This window comes from Camelina sativa, chromosome 11 (genome assembly GCF_000633955.1).
Source record: "Camelina sativa cultivar DH55 chromosome 11, Cs, whole genome shotgun sequence".
Classification (NCBI taxonomy): Eukaryota; Viridiplantae; Streptophyta; class Magnoliopsida; order Brassicales; family Brassicaceae; genus Camelina; species Camelina sativa.
Genome location: NC_025695.1, coordinates 10,989,793 through 11,013,146, shown reverse-complemented (window position 1 = coordinate 11,013,146; position 23,354 = coordinate 10,989,793). Strand labels below are relative to the sequence as shown.

General features: G+C 29.8%; 2 protein-coding genes and 2 pseudogenes across 3 annotated transcripts; 3 read left to right on the top strand and 1 right to left on the bottom strand.

The window, feature by feature from the left end:
• On the top strand, positions 456-3,848 carry LOC104722831 (myrosinase 5-like). 2 transcript variants are annotated; one of them, XM_010441074.2, is made up of 13 exons: positions 456-533; positions 651-907; positions 989-1,049; positions 1,212-1,270; positions 1,349-1,424; positions 1,538-1,615; positions 1,722-1,809; positions 1,946-2,189; positions 2,493-2,829; positions 2,975-3,006; positions 3,101-3,197; positions 3,284-3,386; positions 3,489-3,848. In XM_010441074.2, exons 2-13 carry the CDS (start codon positions 725-727, stop codon positions 3,673-3,675), a joined length of 1,545 nt encoding a protein of 514 aa, XP_010439376.1. In that variant the 5' UTR covers positions 456-533; positions 651-724; the 3' UTR covers positions 3,676-3,848. The 2 variants fall into 2 exon arrangements, with proteins under 2 accessions (XP_010439376.1, XP_010439375.1); XM_010441073.1 differs by lacking the exon at positions 456-533 and adding an exon at positions 538-556.
• LOC104727854 (aspartic proteinase oryzasin-1-like) lies at positions 4,871-5,678 on the top strand. Its single transcript, XM_010446920.1, has 4 exons — positions 4,871-5,134; positions 5,218-5,337; positions 5,417-5,484; positions 5,585-5,678. The coding sequence occupies exons 1-4, from the start codon at positions 4,871-4,873 to the stop codon at positions 5,676-5,678; spliced, it is 546 nt and encodes a 181-aa protein (XP_010445222.1).
• On the bottom strand, positions 12,977-14,242 carry LOC109127256 (annotated as a pseudogene).
• On the top strand, positions 17,645-18,998 carry LOC109127511 (annotated as a pseudogene).

Sequence of the window (23,354 nt, the reverse complement as noted above, 5' to 3'; positions counted from 1 at the left end):
TCGTGTCATGGGTGACAATTAAGACACATTTCGATACAACTTTATATTTTGAGAATGAATTTAAATTATTTTCCTTTGTCAACTGTCAGATTGTAACGATTGCGAAAACGGATATGTGGTTGTTTGTACCTAATCACCAAATCACAACAAAACGAATAGTCAAGTGTGTTATCCATTATGTAGATCCAGCGACGATGAAGCGATCAGAACCACGCAATTTACTAGAAGTCAGCGAGCCGGAGAGGGCTATAAGACTATTGGGCTAACGTGTCGTCGTGTTATTTTTATTTTTAACTAATGCGTTAGGACTATCGGGATAACGTGTCGTGTTATTTTTTTCAACTAATGCGTCAGTGTCATTAGTTTCGTAAATTATCCGATATCTGTAAATCTCAAAATGGTCGAAATGCAAAGATTTAGTTATGTTTCGCATATGATTGCGTGGCCCGTGTTTATAGTTTAGATTTGGAAGTGTCTGCCTATATATACTGCTAAGTTAATTAAACTTCTCATTGCTTTCACTCAGGTTTCAGGTTTGCTCTCTTCCAACACTAAAGTTTGTGTCTTAACCTGTCACTCTCTGTTTTATTAATCGCTTTTGTTCTCTTCTCTGTGATTGTCTTTTCATATATCTCTTTTTTTGGGTGAAGGTTTAATCAAAGGATTCAGCTCCAACGTTCTTCATCGGCCAAAAATACAATAAGTGAAAGTTATCTCTCAAGCTATGACATTTCGTGAAACTTGCATCGTTGTGCTTCTCTTTGCAGTTTTAAGTGCAACGAGTCAACGAGTTTGCAATCCAGCGTGCCAAGCTAAAGAACCCTTCAACTGCAATGATGTGCAAATGTTCAGTCGAACTAATTTTCCAACAAACTTCACTTTTGGTGCAGCAACTTCAGCATATCAAGTATGTTCGTTATAATTATGTAATAAATAAAAATATTAGGAAGAAATTTCTATTTTTTAAAAAGTGATTTGCGTGTACTAGATTGAAGGTGCTGCGCATAGAGCGCTTAATGGATGGGACTACTATACTCATAGATATCCAGGTTTTGTCCTTATTTTGATATGTAAATAGTTATTATATATATACACATATATCATATTTTTCCAAAAAAAAAACACATATATCATACAAGGGTTATCGACATGTACGTATATACATTTTGACAAATATATTTGCTCACAATATAGACTTTTTAATCTAGCAGAAAGGGTTCCAGACCGCACTACGGGAGATCTGGCTTGCAACTCCTATGAGCTGTATAAGGTTTATTTTGTTTTATTTATCCTTGTTTATACAGTCAATTGGAATGAAATTTGATCGGGAAACTTCATTGCGTTATAGGAGGATGTCCAATTATTGAAACGCTTGAATGTTCAAGCTTACAGATTCTCTATAGCATGGTCAAGGGTCCTGCCAAGTAATATTACCCTCATTCGTATTCCAATTTTCTAATTGGTTTTTTTTTTTTTTTTTTAAATTATATTTTTACTCTCTCTCTCTCTCTCTCTTATGTATGTATCGCCCTCTTAGAGGGAAAGCTGTGTGGAGGAGTGGATGAGAATGGAATAAAATATTACGACAACCTCATCAACGAACTGAAAGCCAATGGTAATTATTTCATAAATATAATTTGTACACATACATGTGGATTTTTCTTGTTATATTTTGGTATATCTTTGATCATAACAATTAACTTGATTACACGCACACGTAGGCATAGAACCATTCGTGACGATATTCCATTGGGATGTCCCCCAAGCTTTAGAAGACGAGTATGGCGGTTTTCTAAACAAACGTATAGTGTAAGCGATTCAATAAATAGGTGTAACCAAAAATCTTTTATTATAGTTATTTCTGTTACACTTACCTGCCTTATTTTTTCACTAGACGTTACATTTATAAGCTCATGTATATCTTTACGTATGGTCATATATATAGGGAGGATTACAAGGATTACGCTGAGCTTCTCTTCCAAAGATTCGGAGATAGAGTAAAGTTTTGGATCACATTTAATCAACCTTATACGTTTGCATACAGAGGTTACGGAACTGGAATATCTCCACCGGGGCGATGCACAGGTTGTGAATTTGGAGGAAATTCTGGTACAGAACCTTATATTGTTGGCTATCACCAACTTCTTGCTCATGCTACAACTGTATCTAAATATCGGCAGAAATACAAGGTATTCATACGAATAAAACCACATGAGTTCAAGTCTTCCTTTGTTTTGTTTTGTTTTTGTTTGTATTAACCTTAACACAAATAATAGCGTGATTGAGCTTTTCCGCTTCAATACAGTTAGTTTACACAAAAATGCAAAAAAAGAAATATAGAAATAGAAATTAAAAGGCACTGCATGAAAAAACATATATTTCACATCCACGTCTTACTTTTTGTTTCTTTTTCATACAAATGCAAATAAAAAATAATTAAGTCTTTTTTCTGCTTAAGTAATATATTTATAAGCAGGCTTAACAATGTGCAGCGGTTACAAGGAGGAAATATTGGAATAACTTTAATCGGAAGATGGTTTGTTCCTTTAAATGAAACAAGTGTTTCAGATCAGACGGCTGCGGGGCGAGCGTTTGATTTCATTGTTGGATGGTTCTTGGATCCTCTCGTATATGGAGATTATCCGAAGACTATGAAAGATACCTTAGGAGAAAGATTGCCAAGATTTACATATTTAGAATCTCAATTGGTGAAAGGATCCATGGAGTTTCTAGGTTTAAATTATTACATCACACAGTATGCAATTGATTCATTGCAACCCATTTCGACATCACCAAACATCCAAACTGATCCGAGAGCCAACTTTAGCAGTATGTCTACCCATCATTTTTTTTAATTCATATTAATTGAATGGCATTTTTCTGTCTCAGAATTGGGAATTTTATAGTATCTGCATGCATGCATGCATGTCTACATAAACTGGATTTTAATTTTTTTTTCTTTTTTAATAAGCAGCTTCTCGTGGTGGAGTTCCAATTGGTGTTCAAGTGAGTATCAATTTTTAGTTTTAATATTTATCATATAAAATAGAGCTCACAATACAACAAAAATTATATCACTAATTCAAACGGTTTTTTACAGAGTGATAACATTGTGTATTATCCTCCTGGATTCCGTCAAATTTTAAACTATATCAAAGACAATTACGAAAACCCACTTACCTATATCACTGAGAATGGTAATGTATACGACATATATCTTTATATATAAACAAGTATATTTAACAAAAATATATATATTACATTTTAATTATGAACGTTACAGGATTTCCTACTTCTGGCAATCTAACACTTGCTGAAGCACTAGCAGACCAAGGACGAATTGAAAGCCACTGTAGTCATTTGTCTTGTCTCAAATGTGCAATCGAGTAAGTTATCTGTGATTTTTTAAAATTACTGGTTTGATCTTTGACAGTTTTATACATGGGAAAAAAAAATTGATATTTCATATCAATAAATCTTATTTGTAGGGATGGATGCAACGTAGCAGGGTATTTTCCATGGTCTTCGATGGATAATTACGAGTTCAGTAGAGGTTACACAATCCGTTTTGGTATGAATTGGGTGAACTTCACTAATCCAGCTGATAGAAGGGAGAAAGATTCGGCTAAATGGTATTCTAAGTTCAACATGGAAAGAAGTGAAGATAAAAGATAGAAGCAGGGTAATTTTCTTCTATTTACTCGTTGAAACTCAGGAAAATTCGAAAATAAAGTTTATACATCTTCCCTCAAAATACATGTAAAGGGAATATATGTCTGTTTCAGTCATAAAGTCTATTTAAATCTGTTACACGTTTATTAACTATTAGTAGCTTTTATCTTCATCTTCGTTTTNTTTTTTTTTTTTTTTTTTTTTTTTTTTTTTTTTTTTTTTTTTTTTTACATTTTTCTTCGAATTCGCGTGGCGCTGTTTTTGTCTTAAAAGACTTTATTGCATCATCTTTATATGCCAATTAATACCGTATCCCACTTATACCTTTGGGTGGTTGTATAGAAAACGTATTTATAATATTTGATTTGTTTATCATTTCTAATTTTTAAAACTAGAATAACAAATGATATGACTAATTTTTTTTGTCTATAATGTTGAAAGGAAAATAAAAATATTTATCTAAATAAGTACCAACAAGATGTTATCATTTTGATTCATGGTTAACATGCTAGAAAAATGAGCCGCTTAAAAAATAAGATGAACTTTAATTGAACATAGGGAAGTTATTATGTGTGAGAGAAGGGTAAAATGCGTATATTTCAATTTTCCAGTTTAAGACAATGGAGGGAAAATCGATATTTTCATACCCCAGCTAAGGGGGTATGTTGAATTCATATCTCAGCTATAGCATTGAGCAAATCCATACACAAGGTTAAGTAAAATTCAAATTGGCTGCACCAACTCGACAAACTGTGTAAGAACATGTCCAAGCCGTAACGGTGTTATATGACCGTTAACGGCTGCTTACGTGGCTGCCGTTTGGAAAAACAAAAGAGAGAGCTTTGTTTTGGTCAAAACGACGTCGTTTCATACGTCTTCTTCCCATTTTCTTATTTTTCGAATCGTGTTTCTCTGTTCAACATTTCAATTTGGGATTTCTAAAAAAATTAGAGTTTCTCTCTTCTTTTCATCCATAAGACAATTGATTTAATTAGCAACGGTCATCTATTTCAGTCTCATAGGGATTGTAAGCATTGACACTGTCGATGTTGGTGGAATTACAATAACTGATCAGCACTTTATAGAGGCTCGTTCTACTCCCGAAGGTAACCCACTTCGAAAGTCAACCTTTGATGGTATGCTGGGATTTGGGAGTCCTGAAGTTTCTGTGACAAAAACTGTTCCTGTCTGGTATACGATGATGAAACAAGGAAAGATTGAAAAGAAAATTTTCTCCATATGGCTTGGGAGGTCTAGAGACTCTGGAGCAGGAGGGGAGATAGTGTTCGGAGGCACAAACCCAGCTCATTATACGGGACAGCACACTTATGTGACCGTGAAAGGGCGTAGACACTCTTTCCAAATGAACAACATATTTGTCGGAAAAGCAGATACCAAGAGATGCTCAAGAGGCTGCAAAGTGTTTGTTGACTCAGGCACTACAAACATTATTAGTCCAACGGTACAAAAATAAAATAAGATAAATTTTATATTAATTGTCGCACGATCAAATGTTTGCTTTTTGTTGACGTAATTTGATTATAGGCTATGATCAAGGACATCAATGATAGAATCAAACTATCACCAGATTGCAAAAAGCTAAATAAGCTGCCTGATGTAACCTTTACAATAGGCGGAAGGAGTTTCTCAGTCCGTCCACGTGATGTAAGTTGAATGGGTGATATAATTTTTTTTTTGCCTCCGTTTAGTTTCTTTTCTCTGACTTGTTGACTATGTTTAACAGTATGTACGTCGGAAGAGTGATAATGTTTGCACAAGTAGATTCGAGGGCGATGATAAAGTTAGCTTATGGTAAGTTTTGCATTTTTATTAATATCTTTACACAAACCTTTTGATTATAAATACACAAGGAAAAAAAGTTCTGTTAACTGATTGTGTTTTGATTGGGTAGGATACTTGGCATGCCATTCATACGAGCCTTTTATACGGTGTATGACTACACGAAACCACCAAATGTGAATATTGGCTTTGCTCCGTCGGTTTAGATTCTTACTAGAACTAAGGGTTTGTGAATGTTTCTGATATGTACTGATTGATCATATATGAAAAGGATCATTAATCTAAGAATATAAATAAATTTATAACCATATTATTTTGTTTATATTCTTAGAAAAAATAAAGTACATATCAGGAATAGTTTTCTCATTTCCATGTTTATAGGTAACTAATTCTTCCGAAAATAGTTTCAACTTGCGATGTTAACACGTCAAAAAATTCTTATATTTAATTATTAAAGCGATTAAACGTGGTCAGTCGAAAGAATTGGAAGGGGTAAAACATATCTGTAGATAAAATGTAGTTTCATTTGATTAATCAAATTTTCAAATTTTATAATATTTTATTTTTGCATAGTTTTATAATCTGTATCATGAAAAAATGCTTGTAAGAATATATAACCCACAATTACCAGTACACACAATTACCATGACTAAATAAACTAAGCTATATCATAAAGGTTCTTCAAGAACCGTTCTTCTTGTGATTGGAACATTTAGTTAAATTTGTTAACGGTTTTTAATTGATGGTTTTATAAACTAAAAAACAGATGAGGGTTTAACATTGATCAGACCAATGTTGAGGTTTTTTTTTCATTAAATTCCCTAAAATTAGGATTTTGTTAAAAATGTTATAGATATTGATTTGCCTCGTTGTTGAGACCCTGTTTTGGCATATTTATAAAAAAACAATATATATATATATATATATATATATATATACTATAAGGTAGCCCACGCGATAGATGGTTTATGTATGCATTATTAACTTGAAATATAAAATGAAGTGTTTATTCAATTATATATGAAATGTACAGATCTAATTGTTAATATATATCATAAGTAATACTATTCATAATACTACGGTTCAACTACAATTTATAATTTATATATATTATATAGTGTTTCATAGAAGGGTCATGAAAAAGAGGAAAGTTAAAGTAAATAGAGAATTTGTTAGAAATACCCTTTTTCAGGTATCTTTTTCAAAATTACCCTTTTTTGAACATTTTCATTTTTGCCCTTTTTTACACAATAACAATATGTTAAATTAATTTTTTATTTTTTTTAAAAATATTACTAAATATTTTTGATTACAATGTATTGTTGAAATTATTTAAACAGTATGTTACTATAGTAATACTACCATTACTTATAGCAAAGTAAAATATATATGGTATTTTCGCTAAATAGTTAAGATAAATTATATTTTTTTAATAATTTTTTGTTTTTTGGAAAATTAAAAACTGATAAGTAGTCTAGAAAGAAAAGTGTAAGATCTTACTTAATTTTTTTGATAGATAATTTTATGTTGTCCTATATATTAATTTTATTATCATCATCTAAAAGTAATAGTTAAGAAAAAATAGTTTTATATATGATAAGTCAATTTTAAAATAATTTATTAAAACGATATCACAAAACAAATATCTTATACTATAAGTTTAACCAGTTTTTATAAAAAATCATGAAAATAAAAGTGTGTGAAATTTAATATATATTTTTATTTTTTATGCATTGTCTCTATTTCTAATCATTTTAATATAACAAGTATGATTGACAATAAATTAAATTTTGAAATTATTGTTTTCTGTTATATCATAGGGTGATAAAGCAATTATGTTATGATACTATTATGTTTTTTTAGTACATATAATTTAAACATAATCAAAATGTAACTTATAAATTACCATCAAATAAAAATTTGAGTTGTGTCTTTAATACAATATATATGATTATTGAATATAAAGTGAGTTTTTATATATTAGAAAATCTTTTATATTGAATTAGTCTATCATAAATTAATTTGGTTTCAGTTTTTTTTTTGAAATGTATGAAACCATTTTATAGTAATAGAACAATTAGTTACAGCAAAGTTAATTAATATTTTTATGTTCGTTAAATAATTATGATAAACTAATTTATTTAAAGATTGGTTTTTTTGGAAAAAAAAACTGATAAGTACTCTAAGAAAAAAAAGTATAATAGCTTACTTTGATAGATAAATTATGTTGTCCTATATATTAATTTTATTTTCATATCTAAAAGTAATAGTTAACAAAAAATAATTTTATAACATGATAAGTCAATTTTAAAATAATTTATTAAAACGATATCACAAAACATATATCTTATACTCTAAGTCTAACTAATTTTTTAATAATAACTAGGTATTAGTCCACGCAACGCGTGGTTGAATGCATAATAGTTTTTATTATATTTCTGAAATTATGTTAAAATAAAATATTGTTCTTTAATTTTTTATTAACAATATTAACAATAACATTAAAGAATGAATTTTGGTTTTTTTACTAAAATATGAATCTCAAATTTCTTATAGAAATGATGTGCAAGTTAAACCGTACACTTGTGTTAACATTTATTGGTATGGTTATTTATTATACCGAAATTAACAAATACTAAAAAAGAATTATTACAAATTGATATATATATATATATATATATAATAATATAGAAATTTTAAAAATTTCATAATATGAGTGAATCTATGTTTATTATGTTTTATAGTGGTTAATAACTGATTTAAAGAGTTTTTCTTAATGTCATTGTAAAATTTAGTAACTACATATACATTATTGTGTATAAAATATTTCTCATTTCAAAGTTTAAAGCAATATATATATATATATATTGCTTTAAACTTTGAAATGAGAAATATTTTATACACATAAGTTTATATATATATATATATATATATATGACTATAAGTTTAGCTAACCAAAATAATTAAAAAATATTAAAATTTAACCAAAAACATTTTCTCTTGAAAGATAAATAAGTTAGTAAGAGGAATGAATTAATGTAAAATTATTGGATTGAAGTTACATTTGAGTTAAATGGAGTTACATGCCTTTAAAAGTGAGTTAATTATAAATAAATATTTTAACTTGTTATAACTTAAAATAAAAGGAATACCAAGTGGCTCAATCAAAATTTACGTGATTTGGTTGTTTGTTGATGTAAACTCAATACTCACACATAATATTTCAAAATGAAAAATATTATTTTGAAGTGACAAACTAAATTAGTTTTCTTGTAAAATTTTTTGAACTTCAATCTCAAAAATTTTTAAAACCCCAAGGATAAATTATATCTTTTTGGTTTTTTTGTTTGTTTTTCACTCATCAATTTAATTTATAGTGCTAGATTTCATACTAATGGTTTCATGTTTAGAGAATTTAGTTAAATAGTATTTTTAAAATTATATTATTTATTTATATTTCACTTCCAGTTAATTATGATTTCTTTTAAGGATCATTTTTCATTTTGATTAAAACATAAAGAACAATTTTTTAATTATGTTCTTTTTGTTTTCAAAAATCTCAAATCATAAATAAAATAAATATTATATTGATCTTTGCATATTTATCTATTGGATCACAAAACAAATTAGACTTTATAAATAGAGTTGATAGACTTTACAAAAAAGAATAGACTTTATAAATGGATAATTATATTGATCTTTAAATATTGTATTGATCTTTATAAATTATTAAAAATGATACATGAATATATAAGATAACCATAGACATAATAGATAATTCGATATGGATCATTTCAACTTCATGATCTTATTGTGTGGTGAATATTGTTAGAAATTATGAAAAATAATGACTTATAAGATGTTAATATAAAATAGACAATAAAGATAAACTTTTTTTGTTTTTGTGAAGTGAAGTGACCTTAGTGCAGTGGCAGGAGGTAAGTCCATTTGTAGAAGGCACCATCACACCCGAGATCGAGTTCCGGTTCCTACAAATGTATGAATTTGGCTAATGGGCCGGCCAGTTGTGGCCCAATGGTTGACAAAAAGAAAAAAAAAACTTTTATTTTTCAATCTAATATTAATTAAAATAAAACTCCTAGGTTAGTTGACCAAATTGGAGGAAATGTGTTTACAAAAATCGTTTCTGACAACAACAATCTAGAAGATCGAGCTAAACAATCAGCCTTCACATTGGATGTTCTTGGGATCTTCGAAAGGGTAAAAAGAGGCAAGGAGGCACTAAACACATGGAACTCATCAAGAAGCGTAGAAAAATCCGGCCACTCTTCCGGAGCTTGCACCATCGCTAGTAACTCTGCTGAATCCGTCTCAAACCGCTGTCAGTCAATTCCTCTAGAAAGGATACACTCCATCGCCCATAATAATGCTTCTAACTCTGAATGAAGTGGGGATGCACTGCGTCGTTGACATCTGGCACCCATAACTACAGTCTGATTTTCACCATCACCACACCACCATCCTCAATCCGAATTTTGTTCTGTAGCTTTCCACAAACCATCAACTTGACAATGAATTGTCATCTCCGGAGCGTGCAAGGACTCCGTTGAAGCGGAATCAACCCTTGCAACTATTTGGACTTCCTCCCACCACAATTGTTCACGTAAGGCCTCGGTAATGATATCTATTGGCTCTGATTGTAATCCTTGGAAAACTTTTTTATTCCTATCCTTCCATAAGAACCAGACAAGACACGATATCGAATTGTGAGTAGTTCCTAAAGCCATAGGGGCTAACCCTTTGCCATATATAAAATCTAGATTAGAATAGATCGAACCAAAAGGGAATTTTTCCGTGCCCGATCCATCAAAAACCCTCTCCCAAACCTGACGGGAATGAGGACACTCAAACAAGGTATGATTAATAGACTCTTCCTCTAGGTCACATCTCTTGCATACTGTGTCACAATTAACTCCCGAGAGGCTAATCGCATCGTCACCGGAAGAGATCCATATGCGATCTGCCAGAAAAAGTGTCTGATTTTAGGTGGTACTGGAAGATCCCAAGCCCGAGCCTTCAGGGCATTAAAGTTGGGACCGACTTCAATTTCAGCCTTCATCGCTTGAGCTACCGTATAGCCTGACTTAACCGAATACCGACCAGATTGTGTATAATGCCATACCAATCGATCTGGTTGAAATGATTTGCTAATAGGCAAACTCAGAATAGTTTGAATATCCTCTGGATCAATAAATTCCTGGAGGATTGGTAAATGCCACTCTTTAGTCCGTGGATTAATCAAATGATTTACCATTAGGTTTGGGTGTAGTAGCCGTCCCCGACCGTTGGCAGGTCGAGGATGTTGATCAGGGATCCAGGGATCACGCCAAACCGAAATGTTAAATCCTGACCCAATCGTCTACCGGGCACCTTTTTCCACTAAACTTTTAGTTGAAAAAATGCTTCTCCACCCAAATGAGGGAGAATAAGGTTTTTTTTGCCATCAACGGATGTTTGTTCCTGAAGTATGGCCCTCTAAATACTTGAGCAAATAAAGAATTCGGAAACTGCATTAAACGCCAATACTGTTTAGCCAATAAAGCATCGTTAAAAGTCTCCAAATCTAATGGTAAATCACCCAGTGATTTATCTCTACACATTTTATCCCAAGCCACCCAGTGAAGCCCCCGATCCTTAAACCTTTTAAAACATTAAAAAAACAATATAAGATATACATATATACAAACTCTAAAACTAAGCTTTTACAATAATATTTGATTTGATTTTTTTTAACCCATACAACAACAATAACAATAAAAAACACAAAAAAAAAAAGATTTGAGATATAGTGGAAGAAGATGAGAGAATGAAAGTGTGAGAGACTAAGAGAATAAGAAAATGAATATTTATAGGAAGAGAAGTGATTGAAAATTACATTTAGAAAAATGAGAGTTACAATTCTAATTTATTGTTTTGTTTTAATACAACTTAGTGGAGAAATACTTAATGCATAATTTATAGGAAGAATTTTTATGATTTCAGTTTTATATTATGTGAGTTAAATGTGAAGACTAATTGTTTTTTAATTTGTGTTTTAATATAATTTTTTTTTTGTTAAATTACATTGCCAAGTGGACCAATAATGAGAGAGTGAAACCTTACTTTTATGTATATGATTCATGAAAATAAAAGTGTGTCAAATTTAATATACATATTTTTTTCTTCTACAAATTGTCTCTACTTCTAATCGTTTTAAAATAAATAGTATAATTAACAACAAATTAATTTTGAAACTATTGTTTTCTATTATTTCTTGGGGGAGATAAAACAATTATGTTATGATACCATTTTTTTTTAGTACATATGTTTTAAAGACAGTCAAACTGTAACTTATAGAATACTATTAAATACAAATTTGAGTTGTGTCTTTAATACATTATATATGATTATTGAATATAATATGATTTTATATATAATTAAAAATCTTCTTTATTTTTAGTTTTGTCTATCATAAACTAATTTGGTTTCAGTTTTTACGTAAAAGTATGAGACAATTTATTTTTATGTGGCTTCAATTTGTTTATATATTTTAGTTGGGTTGATCAGTATTTTTTTTTAGGTGGTGTATGATTTCATTATGAAATATATTATAAGCTAAAACTAAAAAATGGAAGGAAGATATTTTTGTAACATTGTTGAAATTCAAAAAGCAAACTATACAGCAATTATCTTGATTTTTTTTCACAAAATACAGCAATTCTCTTTTTTTTTTTTACAAACTATACACTATATAAGATACAAATAAAATGAAATCAAATAAAAAATAAAATGTTAAATTTAAAATTAATGAGAATGGCATGTGTCACAAAAGTAGAGTGCCAAATGTCACATTGTTAGGCAAAGTTAGAAAAAACCTTCTCTTATTATATGTTATATATGATTATTGAATATAATATGATTTTATATATAATTAAAAATCTTCTTTATTTTTAATTTTGTCTATCATAAACTAATTTGGTTTCAGTTTTTACTTAAAAGTATGAGACAATTTATTTTTATATGGTTTCAATTTGTTTATATTTTTTAGTTGGGTTGATCAATATTTTTTTTTTAGGTTCTATGGTGTATGATTTCATTATGAAATATATTATAAGCTAAAACTAAAAAATGGAACGAAGATATTTTTGTAACAATGTTGAAATTCAAAAAGCAAACTATACAGCAATTATTTTTTTTCTTTTTTTCACAAAATACAGCAATTATCTTTTTTTTTTTTTACAAACTATACAATATATAAGATACAAATAAAATAAAATATTAAATTTAAAATTAAAGAGAATGACATGTGTTACAAAAGTAGAGTATCTAATTCACATTGTTAGGCAAAGTTAGAAAAAACCTTCTCTTATTATAATAAGATATCTATATATACAGATATATATATAATTGAAAATCAAAAGCTTTACATGCTCAAAGGCATCAAGATTTTTTTAACAAGAATACATTTATATTATATAACAAATAAAAAATATAGGCTCAATCATTATCGTTTGAAACTTGGTAAGAACCATCTCGCGTCATTGCATAAAATGGACAAACAAACAAAGTAGTGTGTTTGTTCAACCTTCTTTGTATCGAGACTGAATATGAAAACATTGTTTTTGTCATATATACCATCAAGGTCATTGCCGTTGAAGTAGATCGAATTTCTCTTGATTCCTTTAATGTCTTTGGTGAGCACTGTGATACCCAAATCCAAAAGAATTGCTTCGTCTCCCAAAGAAAAAATTTCCTTCCACTTGTCCCCCTTGGACGAACCCATCTTGTAGATTTCAAAGTTCCATATTCGGCACAATCTTGGACGTCGGCCCTTAAAAATTAAAACATCTCCACCTACAGTGACTACTATACGATCCTTATAGTAAGCTCTCTGGACCTCCCATGGAATTCCAGGAAGTCTCATGCCAAAACAGGAAGATATTAGTATGCATCCACTCACGCTAATTTTGAAAACTTGAACTGGATTTTCTCCAGAAAAATCAAAAATCTTGAGTTTATAATAGTTGAGACAATAAAGCTTGTGATCATTGTAAACCATGTCAAAACACTCTGCGATATCTAACATAAGAGGAATTTGTTTCCACGAGTTGTGTCCTCTCTTGAAAGAAATCGCATTTTTTTCATCAACCATTCCAATAACTAGGTAATAGTTAATTTTCTCGTCTATCCATAATATCGGAGAAGCGAGTCCGGTTTCCGATTCGAAAGTTGGTAGATTGATCCTCTCGCGGGTTAAAAGATCTAAAATGTAAAGATTATATTGAGGGTCGTCAATGTATTCATATCGAGGTTTCATTACAAGCCAGCTTCTATAACTCGCCACACAAAAACTCTTTACAAAGTCGCTGCCGAGATCTTGAGTTTTGTAAACCTTGTTGTCCTTTTCTTCAGGATTTAACAAATAACAATAATTTTTGTGCTTGGGAATAGAATCATCCAAGGGATTTCATTTTTTGGTTTAGATTGTCTAGAAGCGGATTGCCAAGATGAACAAACACATTTAGCATGTTTAAAATCGGCAAAGCAAAGACGTTCAAAAATCGATTGAAGGAGATCTTGAGGAAGCATGGACCAACAATGAAGATTTCTTTTGGGACCTTGTCGAGTGAACGATACATCCATATCCCCAGCCAGCGAAGGAGAGGCCATATGATGGAGTCTTACCGGCCGGGAGAGTATACAAAGCTCTTAACACCTATAGAACCGGTCAAGCCTTTAAGCCTGGGAGAAATAATGCTTTTTTCATTTTCTTCTGCTCAAAGAACATCTATAAAGAGAAAATTTGTCTAACTATATATACCAGACGCTTGATCGACCTATTAATAGAGCTTAAAGGCTTAAAGCACAACCTAAAAAAGGGGACAAGCAACATACACTAACCAATTCATTTATTTAGCATTTATAAAATAAAGGTCATGTTCACATTCTATGTTTTGAGAAGAAGAATTATGATTGGCNGTCAAAACACTCTGCGATATCTAACATAAGAGGAATTTGTTTCCACGAGTTGTGTCCTCTCTTGAAAGAAATCGCATTTTTTTCATCAACCATTCCAATAACTAGGTAATAGTTAATTTTCTCGTCTATCCATAATATCGGAGAAGCGAGTCCGGTTTCCGATTCGAAAGTTGGTAGATTGATCCTCTCGCGGGTTAAAAGATCTAAAATGTAAAGATTATATTGAGGGTCGTCAATGTATTCATATCGAGGTTTCATTACAAGCCAGCTTCTATAACTCGCCACACAAAAACTCTTTACAAAGTCGCTGCCGAGATCTTGAGTTTTGTAAACCTTGTTGTCCTTTTCTTCAGGATTTAACAAATAACAATAATTTTTGTGCTTGGGAATAGAATCATCCAAGGGATTTCATTTTTTGGTTTAGATTGTCTAGAAGCGGATTGCCAAGATGAACAAACACATTTAGCATGTTTAAAATCGGCAAAGCAAAGACGTTCAAAAATCGATTGAAGGAGATCTTGAGGAAGCATGGACCAACAATGAAGATTTCTTTTGGGACCTTGTCGAGTGAACGATACATCCATATCCCCAGCCAGCGAAGGAGAGGCCATATGATGGAGTCTTACCGGCCGGGAGAGTATACAAAGCTCTTAACACCTATAGAACCGGTCAAGCCTTTAAGCCTGGGAGAAATAATGCTTTTTTCATTTTCTTCTGCTCAAAGAACATCTATAAAGAGAAAATTTGTCTAACTATATATACCAGACGCTTGATCGACCTATTAATAGAGCTTAAAGGCTTAAAGCACAACCTAAAAAAGGGGACAAGCAACATACACTAACCAATTCATTTATTTAGCATTTATAAAATAAAGGTCATGTTCACATTCTATGTTTTGAGAAGAAGAATTATGATTGGCATATAAACATAGAAACGCATAATTTCATAGTTTACAACGCATTCTAACATAAAATACTTTATTATTATCTAATCATTTTTAAATCTGAAAAATATTACTTCTATCTAATATTTGGTTTACGAGGAATTTGGAGTTTTAGTACATTTTTAAAACTTAATTGGAGAATTAGTATATTCACTATTTAAAATTAGCAAAACACACACTTTCGCTATTTACTACTATTTGAATTACTTTTTAATCCTTACTAATCATTTTCTTTACAAATGTGCCATTGAAATTAAATATATATATTTTTTTATTAAATTACCCCTTGAATCTAATAACTAAAATATTATTTAATATATATATATTTTTATTTTTTTAGAGATACAAAAAAATCTATGTTTTTTCTTTATATTTTTATATGCATTTTGTGTAATGATATTTGATAATATTAAATATTTTTTATAAATTTTGTATTCGTACATCATATTAAGTGTACATGTGTCTGTAAATATGATGTACGGATGTCTTTTATGCAGCTACCCTTTTGTAATTTTACATTACTACACTATACCCTACTTTCTTATCTATCTCATATCTCTTCTACTACACAAATAGTAAAACCCATTTATTTATTTAATTATAAATAGTAAATGTATTACAATTCCAATTAAGTTTTGAAAAAATACTATTTTGCTAACAAACCCTAGAGTTATTGGGTCAACTAGTTCATCGGTGTACCGGTTAATTAATTGATTAGTTTTCTTATAAAATCGACAAGACCGTACGCGTACAGTTCGTGTGTTCGTGACCGTACAATGTATTGATATGCGTACTTTGTTTTCAGTTTTCTTCCTTATTTTTTGGGTGTTTTAATCTAAAATTCCTAACTATAGCAATACCTTTTTAAGATTTAATGTTAAAAATAGTATATAAGAAAATGATACATATATAAAAGAAGATACATGGGAGTTTTTTAAGATTCAATATACTTTGATGATAAAGAAGTTCCATTCGGCTTATCAACGCATGAAATTTAACATTAATCAAATTCGTTACCCTCTATTGAAGAATTTTCATTTTGAGAGGTCCATTAGATGCTTTGGAAAAAAAAAAAACCCTATTCATAAATCAAAATTTTATATAATTTCATTGATTTTCAAACTTTTACTTCAATTTAATATTAATACTAATAAAGCTTAATATTACACCCTCTATTTCATAATAAATGTCATTTTAACACTTTGCACACAAATTAAAAAAACATATTAAAATATCTCTTATACTCTTAAAAATTGAAATTAACTCCTGAAATTTTTCAATAAATATGAGATTAAAGTTGAAAATTTATGTTTAATTCAAAAATGATACTTATTTCGGAAAAAAAATCATGCTAGAATAACATTTTTGTGAAAGAGAAAGAATATTATTATATCGTCATAAGTTTAATTAGAAAAAAAACAAATATAATTCATTTTGTCGTTTTGTGTAGATAGATTTGCGTGGAAGATAGTTACGAACACATAAGCTTTCATTTTTTTGACTTTTTCTTTCTTCTTAATTACTTCTCTTTTACTACATACACATAAATTCAGCTGCACATACAAACCCAGAAAGGACAGGAATCTCACATCTATCAAATAAATCTGTTAAACCAAAAAACCTTCATATATCATATTTACATGTATCTACGATTCTATACGGTATATTTATTTTCTCCGTATATCAGATCATAACTCTTTTCTTGTTTATGAAAACGTATGTATTTGTTACACCTTTAAATATGGACCGTACGTATACAACTCACCTTTCCAAATTAAAAAAAAAATAGTAGGTGTGAGATTCTTATCTTAATATGGATGATATACAACTCATCTTTCCAAGTTTACAAATTAATATATATATATATATATATATATATATATATATATATATATATATGTATGAATATAAATTATGGACATGAATCCACTTCTTGTTTTCCAAAATTAAATAAAGAATTTATCATCAAAAGAAATTGCATGTAGACACATGTCTCTCTACATTTTTTGGTGTTAATATAAATCTTTATTATTATAAATCAATTACAAATTAAATAGTTACGTTATATGTACAAATCTCTTAATGACACAGTAACATTTTTCTTGTTTTAAAAAATCAAATAAATATATAATTAATTATTATCAGATACATGTCTTTTTTTAGATTAGAGTAGGTAAGATTTCATTTAGCGGTTTAGGGGTTTATTTAGGTCTCTTATTTAAACAGATGGAGTTGGTGATATATGGAAAACTAAAAAAACACATCTTGTGGCTACCAAATCTCTAGCGCCGGGTCTGCTAGTTACTAATGTTTTTTATTAGCTAGAGAAAATTTCGTTTTGATAAAATTTGTTTGAGAAACTTTTTGATGACTTCTCCCTCACTGGTGTCTGATGGATCAAGCTGGTCTAAACTTCCTTTTAGATCTCTTGAACATGGTTTTTGAACGTCTTGGTTTTGTAGATTTCCAACGAGCTAAATCAGTGTGTCCCGCTTGGTTACATGCTTCGAGACAATCATCGCCAAACAATCAGATCCCTTGGCTCATTATGTTTCCAAAAAACGGTAAAGATTATTGTCTTCTTCTTAATTCTGAGGAAAAAAAGAAGGTGTATAGAATTCAAGATCTTGGTGTTGAATTCGAAAGTAGTCATTGTTTGGCGATTTATGGAAGCTGGCTCTTTATGAAAGATGCTAGATATAATCTCTTTATTATGAATCCATTTACTCGTGAGAAGATTAGGCTTCCGTCTGTGGTGTCACGATTTGGCAAGATAAATATTACAAGAACCATCGATGATATGTTGTGTCTAAATATTGATGATAAATTTAGAGGAAATCCTGAAAAACACATCAGTATTGACTTTCCTAGATTATGTATAGATGATAAAACCAAAAATTATGTGGTTTTGTGGTCAATCCGATCCTATCTTGTTTATTCAAAGAGAGGAGATGATTGTTGGAAACATGCTGATCACTGCAGTGTTAACACGATTGAGACTGTTGATATAGTATGCATAGATCATAAGATTTACTTGTATAGTATATCGCGTGATGTCAAAGTTTTGGAATTTTCTGGAGATATTCTGCGACAAATCTTTGAAACGCAAGTCGACTATGATATTCTGGAGGAAAAGGGAATTCAAAGCGAGGTTCTTGAAGAATATGATATAAGGAAAGCTAAAAAAGAACATCTTGTGGTCACTATGACTGGAGAATTTTGTTAGAGTTAAATGCATAATATGTAGTGATTATTATGTTTGGTCCTTCCGCATCTACAAAATGGATTCTTCAAATAACAAATGGGAGAAACTTATTTCTTTGGAAAATGAGGCAATACTTTTGGATCAAGGTATCACTGTGCTTGCTAGCGCCACCGAAGGAGTTGATAGAAAATCAATATATTTTAGTGGTTATCGTTCCCTTCGTCATTACGGATTAGAACGTGTTTGGAGTGAAGAAGATATCTTTGTCTTCAGTCTCGACACACAAGATGTTGAAAGACCACATCATAGTATTTTTTCGCTCTATTCAATTATCTGGCGCTCGATGGTTTGTGCCAAATTTCAAACATGCATGATTGATCTCAACTCTGTTATATCTTTTCAAAGCTTTTTCTTAAAATATATCATATAATATATAATGTTTTAAAATCATATTGGAAAAATATCAAATTTAGATAACATTGTAAAATTATTAAGGCCTTTTATTTTCATTTTGATCCACATATTCTTACAGTGTTTCTTCTTGGAAGATTTATTAAATGTACAATTTTCAATTTTTAAAATATATTTGGGGAAAACACCTTTTAACATTTCTCTGAGATTTTAGTGAGTAACACTACAAGAAAATAGACAAATAATGACTGCACTATTAGTCACTAAACGATGTGTTACGACTAAATAGCAACTAAAATCAGTAGTCGTAAATCGAGAGTCGCTAAAATAAATAGTCGTAAAATTAGTCGCCAAATAACGACTACATTACAACTATTTTGCATAGTCGTAAATTTAGTCGTAATATAGTCACTAAATTTAACGACTACATTACGACTAGTTTACGACAACGCAAAATAGTCATAATGTAGTCACCAAATTTAGTGACCAATTGACAACTAATTACCGATTATAGTTGTATTTAAATATTTATACATTATTGTATTTATACAATATTTATACAAATTATATATATTTTATTAATCTTTTAAAATATATTTAAATTATTGTGACAACCCGTCCCGTGGACCCCACTAGCCCCCGCTAGCTGCCCCAACGGACCGTCCGTAGACTCTGCTAGCCCACTGCTAGTTGTCCCAACAGATCCCAAGCTGGCCCTGTAGGGCATCGATCCTAACCCATCACTGTGGATATCCAAATCTATCAGTAGGTTATTGGTACTACATACGTTCCTCGAACCCTGGTCCTCACCCCATAACAACCTTCCCACATGACAAGTTGTCACCAATTGATCTGCAGGTACAAGATGTCAACGTGAAATATAAGACATGGATTACATAAATAAAAATTAGTTATTTCTCACGATCCTTCGGCAAGTTAAAGGGAGAAAATTAGTTATTTCTATCATAATATATAATAATTATGTAAGTATTTGTAAAAAGCTAGAAAGAGGAGAAAAATAAAGCTATCATATATTTAATGAAAAAAAAATTACTTTCAAGATTTACATTTATTAGGATAAAGAAAATAAGAGTTTTAAAAGGTTTTTTAAAATCAAAAGGTTATTCAATTATAGTATAATATAATTAATTATATTTGTAACATACAGCATACCTATGTGTTAAATTAGATTAAAAGTTGGTATATATTATTATTTTCAATTATAGTATAATATAATTAAGTATATTTGTAACATACAGCATACCTATGTGTTAAATTAGATTAAAAGTTGGTATATATTATTATTTTCAATTATAGTATAATATAATTAATATATATATATATATATATATTAAAACTTGAGACTATGTTTTTAGTGTTAAATTATAAATTCATGTTACCGATTAAATCTAGAAGGATTTGGTGCATATTATTATTTAGAATTCTAAATAATTATAATAGTTTGAATGATCAATATTATCTATAGTTTTCGAAATTGAAAAATGGTGAAATTTGTTAAACAAAGGTATATCCCTCATGTTGGAAAGACTGTCTCACTAAAACAGTCTCTGAATCTCAAGCCTCAAATTCTTGAGATACTCAATATTTAAAAGAGACTCATATCCAACATATTTCCAACATTCTTTCAAATTCCATCTTAATCACCGTGGTGGAGCAACTCAACATGTATAACACATTTAGATGGAATATATCTGGTCTCTGACCCAAACCAATTGTAATGGGGATAACTCATGATAATTTGTTGGCTCGATGCGAATTTATTGACATATAGAGTCATTTTTGTCAATCACATAGCCTGGTTTCACCACCATTGTCAATTAACCAAATACTCTTGCAAACTCGAATATATGATGGATGATCAGTCCACAATATCTCTTTGCATATGTACCAGAAAATTGACACTATCCAAATTCATGGGGTCGGTGAAAGCCATATAATCGGCTTGCTTTGTAAAGCAGCACACATAATAAATCACTAGAAAAACTCTTTAGGTTCTCTATAGAATCTTTTCAGAAATTTCTGATCATTCTTTCGCATCACTACTGAACCGGAATGGCTTAACCGGTCATGCCAAACAGTGAGATTTTCACAAAGAATTTTATCTTCTAGATAATGCATATAATCTCTAAAATACTTTTATTGTCTTGGGTAATAATACTTATGATTTCAAAGTATTTTCTTCGCTTATTGTCTCAACATGATTACTTTTCAAATCTTCAAGATTTGAACTATCATATGAGTAATTAGACTCATTTTGGATGTAAAGATGATCTTATATCTGTTTCATCACTTCTGTATGTGGGATTCCTTAATTCTCCCCCTCGAGATGATGACACTTCATGTCTATCAATCTCGATTTGAATCCCATTGTAATCAATGACATTCTCACATTGGGTCATGTATGATATCTTGGACCCTTTTAAATTTTGAGACTTGGGAGACTATAACACATTAATATTAATTTGTGTTCCCATAGACAATAGTACATATACTCTTCAAGAGCTTTCAATACTTTTTCTACTACATCTTAATATTGTAGTAGAATAGTGGAAACCACTTATAGCATAGAGTCATATTCACTTCAAAGAATAGACCAGCCCAATAGGATGTGATTCACATCAACATCTCATAATTTTACTCATTCACAAATAACAAGATTATAAAATATTTAAAATATACTTTTCACTATATTATGTCTACATGACAACAATATTTTGTGACTAATAATGTATATATTATCTAATATCTTTTCATAAACGATATTATTTTCTATTATATAATCTTGGTATAATTGAAAAGAAATTAATTCTCTTATAGACTTTTAGTCATTTACTTTCTTTAGGTTATTCTAAAGAACTATTAAATTTTTATGGTCATATACTTGGACTTAAACCTCCTCGTAGAAGTGATGCCAAAAAAACATGATCAATAATCGTTATTTAAATTATTTAGTAATTTGTTACTAAATTTTCAATTTATTCACCAAGAAAGGTTGGAGATATGATTGAAAATATTTCATCATGATATTATATCTAATTTTAATTAGATTTAAATTTGTGATTAAACAAATAAAATTAATCACAAACATTATAAACAATCATATAAATGAATGTTAAATAAGTATTAAACACCATTTTATATATATATTCTTTGTAAAGATTTTATCTTTTTTCTCTAAAGATTTTACCTTAAAATCTAAAAAGTTTTACAAAGAAATATAATTATATTATTATAATTATTTTATAATAATAAATTCTATATATTTTTATTTATTTATTTTATTTTATTATATATGCACAAGACACATATACGTTCCTTGTGTATAATATGCATATATGTATCACCAACAAATATAGGTTTTTTTTTTTTTATAAGCTATTCACGATTAAGCTATACGGTGCTTATTAGTTTGCTAAATCATAAAACATGAAGATGGGACTTATCTCGATAAACATGAAGATTACTCATAAGAACTCGGAGACAAAGACACTAGCCTCCACCACTTGCTTGTCCATCAACTCATGTTGCAACAGCAAATTCTGACCAAATAAATCAAGCAAACAAAACAATTACATTTAGTTGTATAAATCTAACTTTTGTGATCGGTAGTTTAAACCAGATGATAATTATAGATCTCGGTAACTAAACAACAAAATATGAATCTCGGTTTTCACTTTTAACAAACCAACAATTTACCAGACCAGATAATAAAATAACTAAAACAATCAAACCGTAACACTGATAATGAAGCAAGAAGACATGAAAAAGGTCTCATGATGATTTTTTTCTTTTCTTTTCTTTTCTTTCTTACGTATATAGATCGACAATTTAATAAAACATGGACGGGTGACTATACGGTCAACAACAAATTATGATGCAATATATAATTGATAAATTACGATGCATAAATAATGCTTTTTTCATTTTCTTCTGCTCAAAGAACATCTACAAAGAGAAAATTTGTCTAACTATATATACCAGACGCTTGATCGACCTATTAATAGAGCGTAAAGGCTTAAAGCACAACCTAAAAAAGGGGACAAGCAACATACACTAACCAATTCATTTATTTAGTATTTATAAAATAGAGGCCATGTTCAAATTCTATGTTTTATCTTATTATGAGAAGAAGAATTATGATTGGGATATAAACATAGAAACGTAGAATTTCATAGTGTACAACGCATTCTAAAATAAAATACTTTATTATTATCTATTCATTTTTAAATCTGAAAATATTACTTCTATCTAATTTTTGGTTTACCACGCTTATAGAGTTTGATGGATCAACTAGTTCTTCCGTGAACCGGTTAATTAATTGAT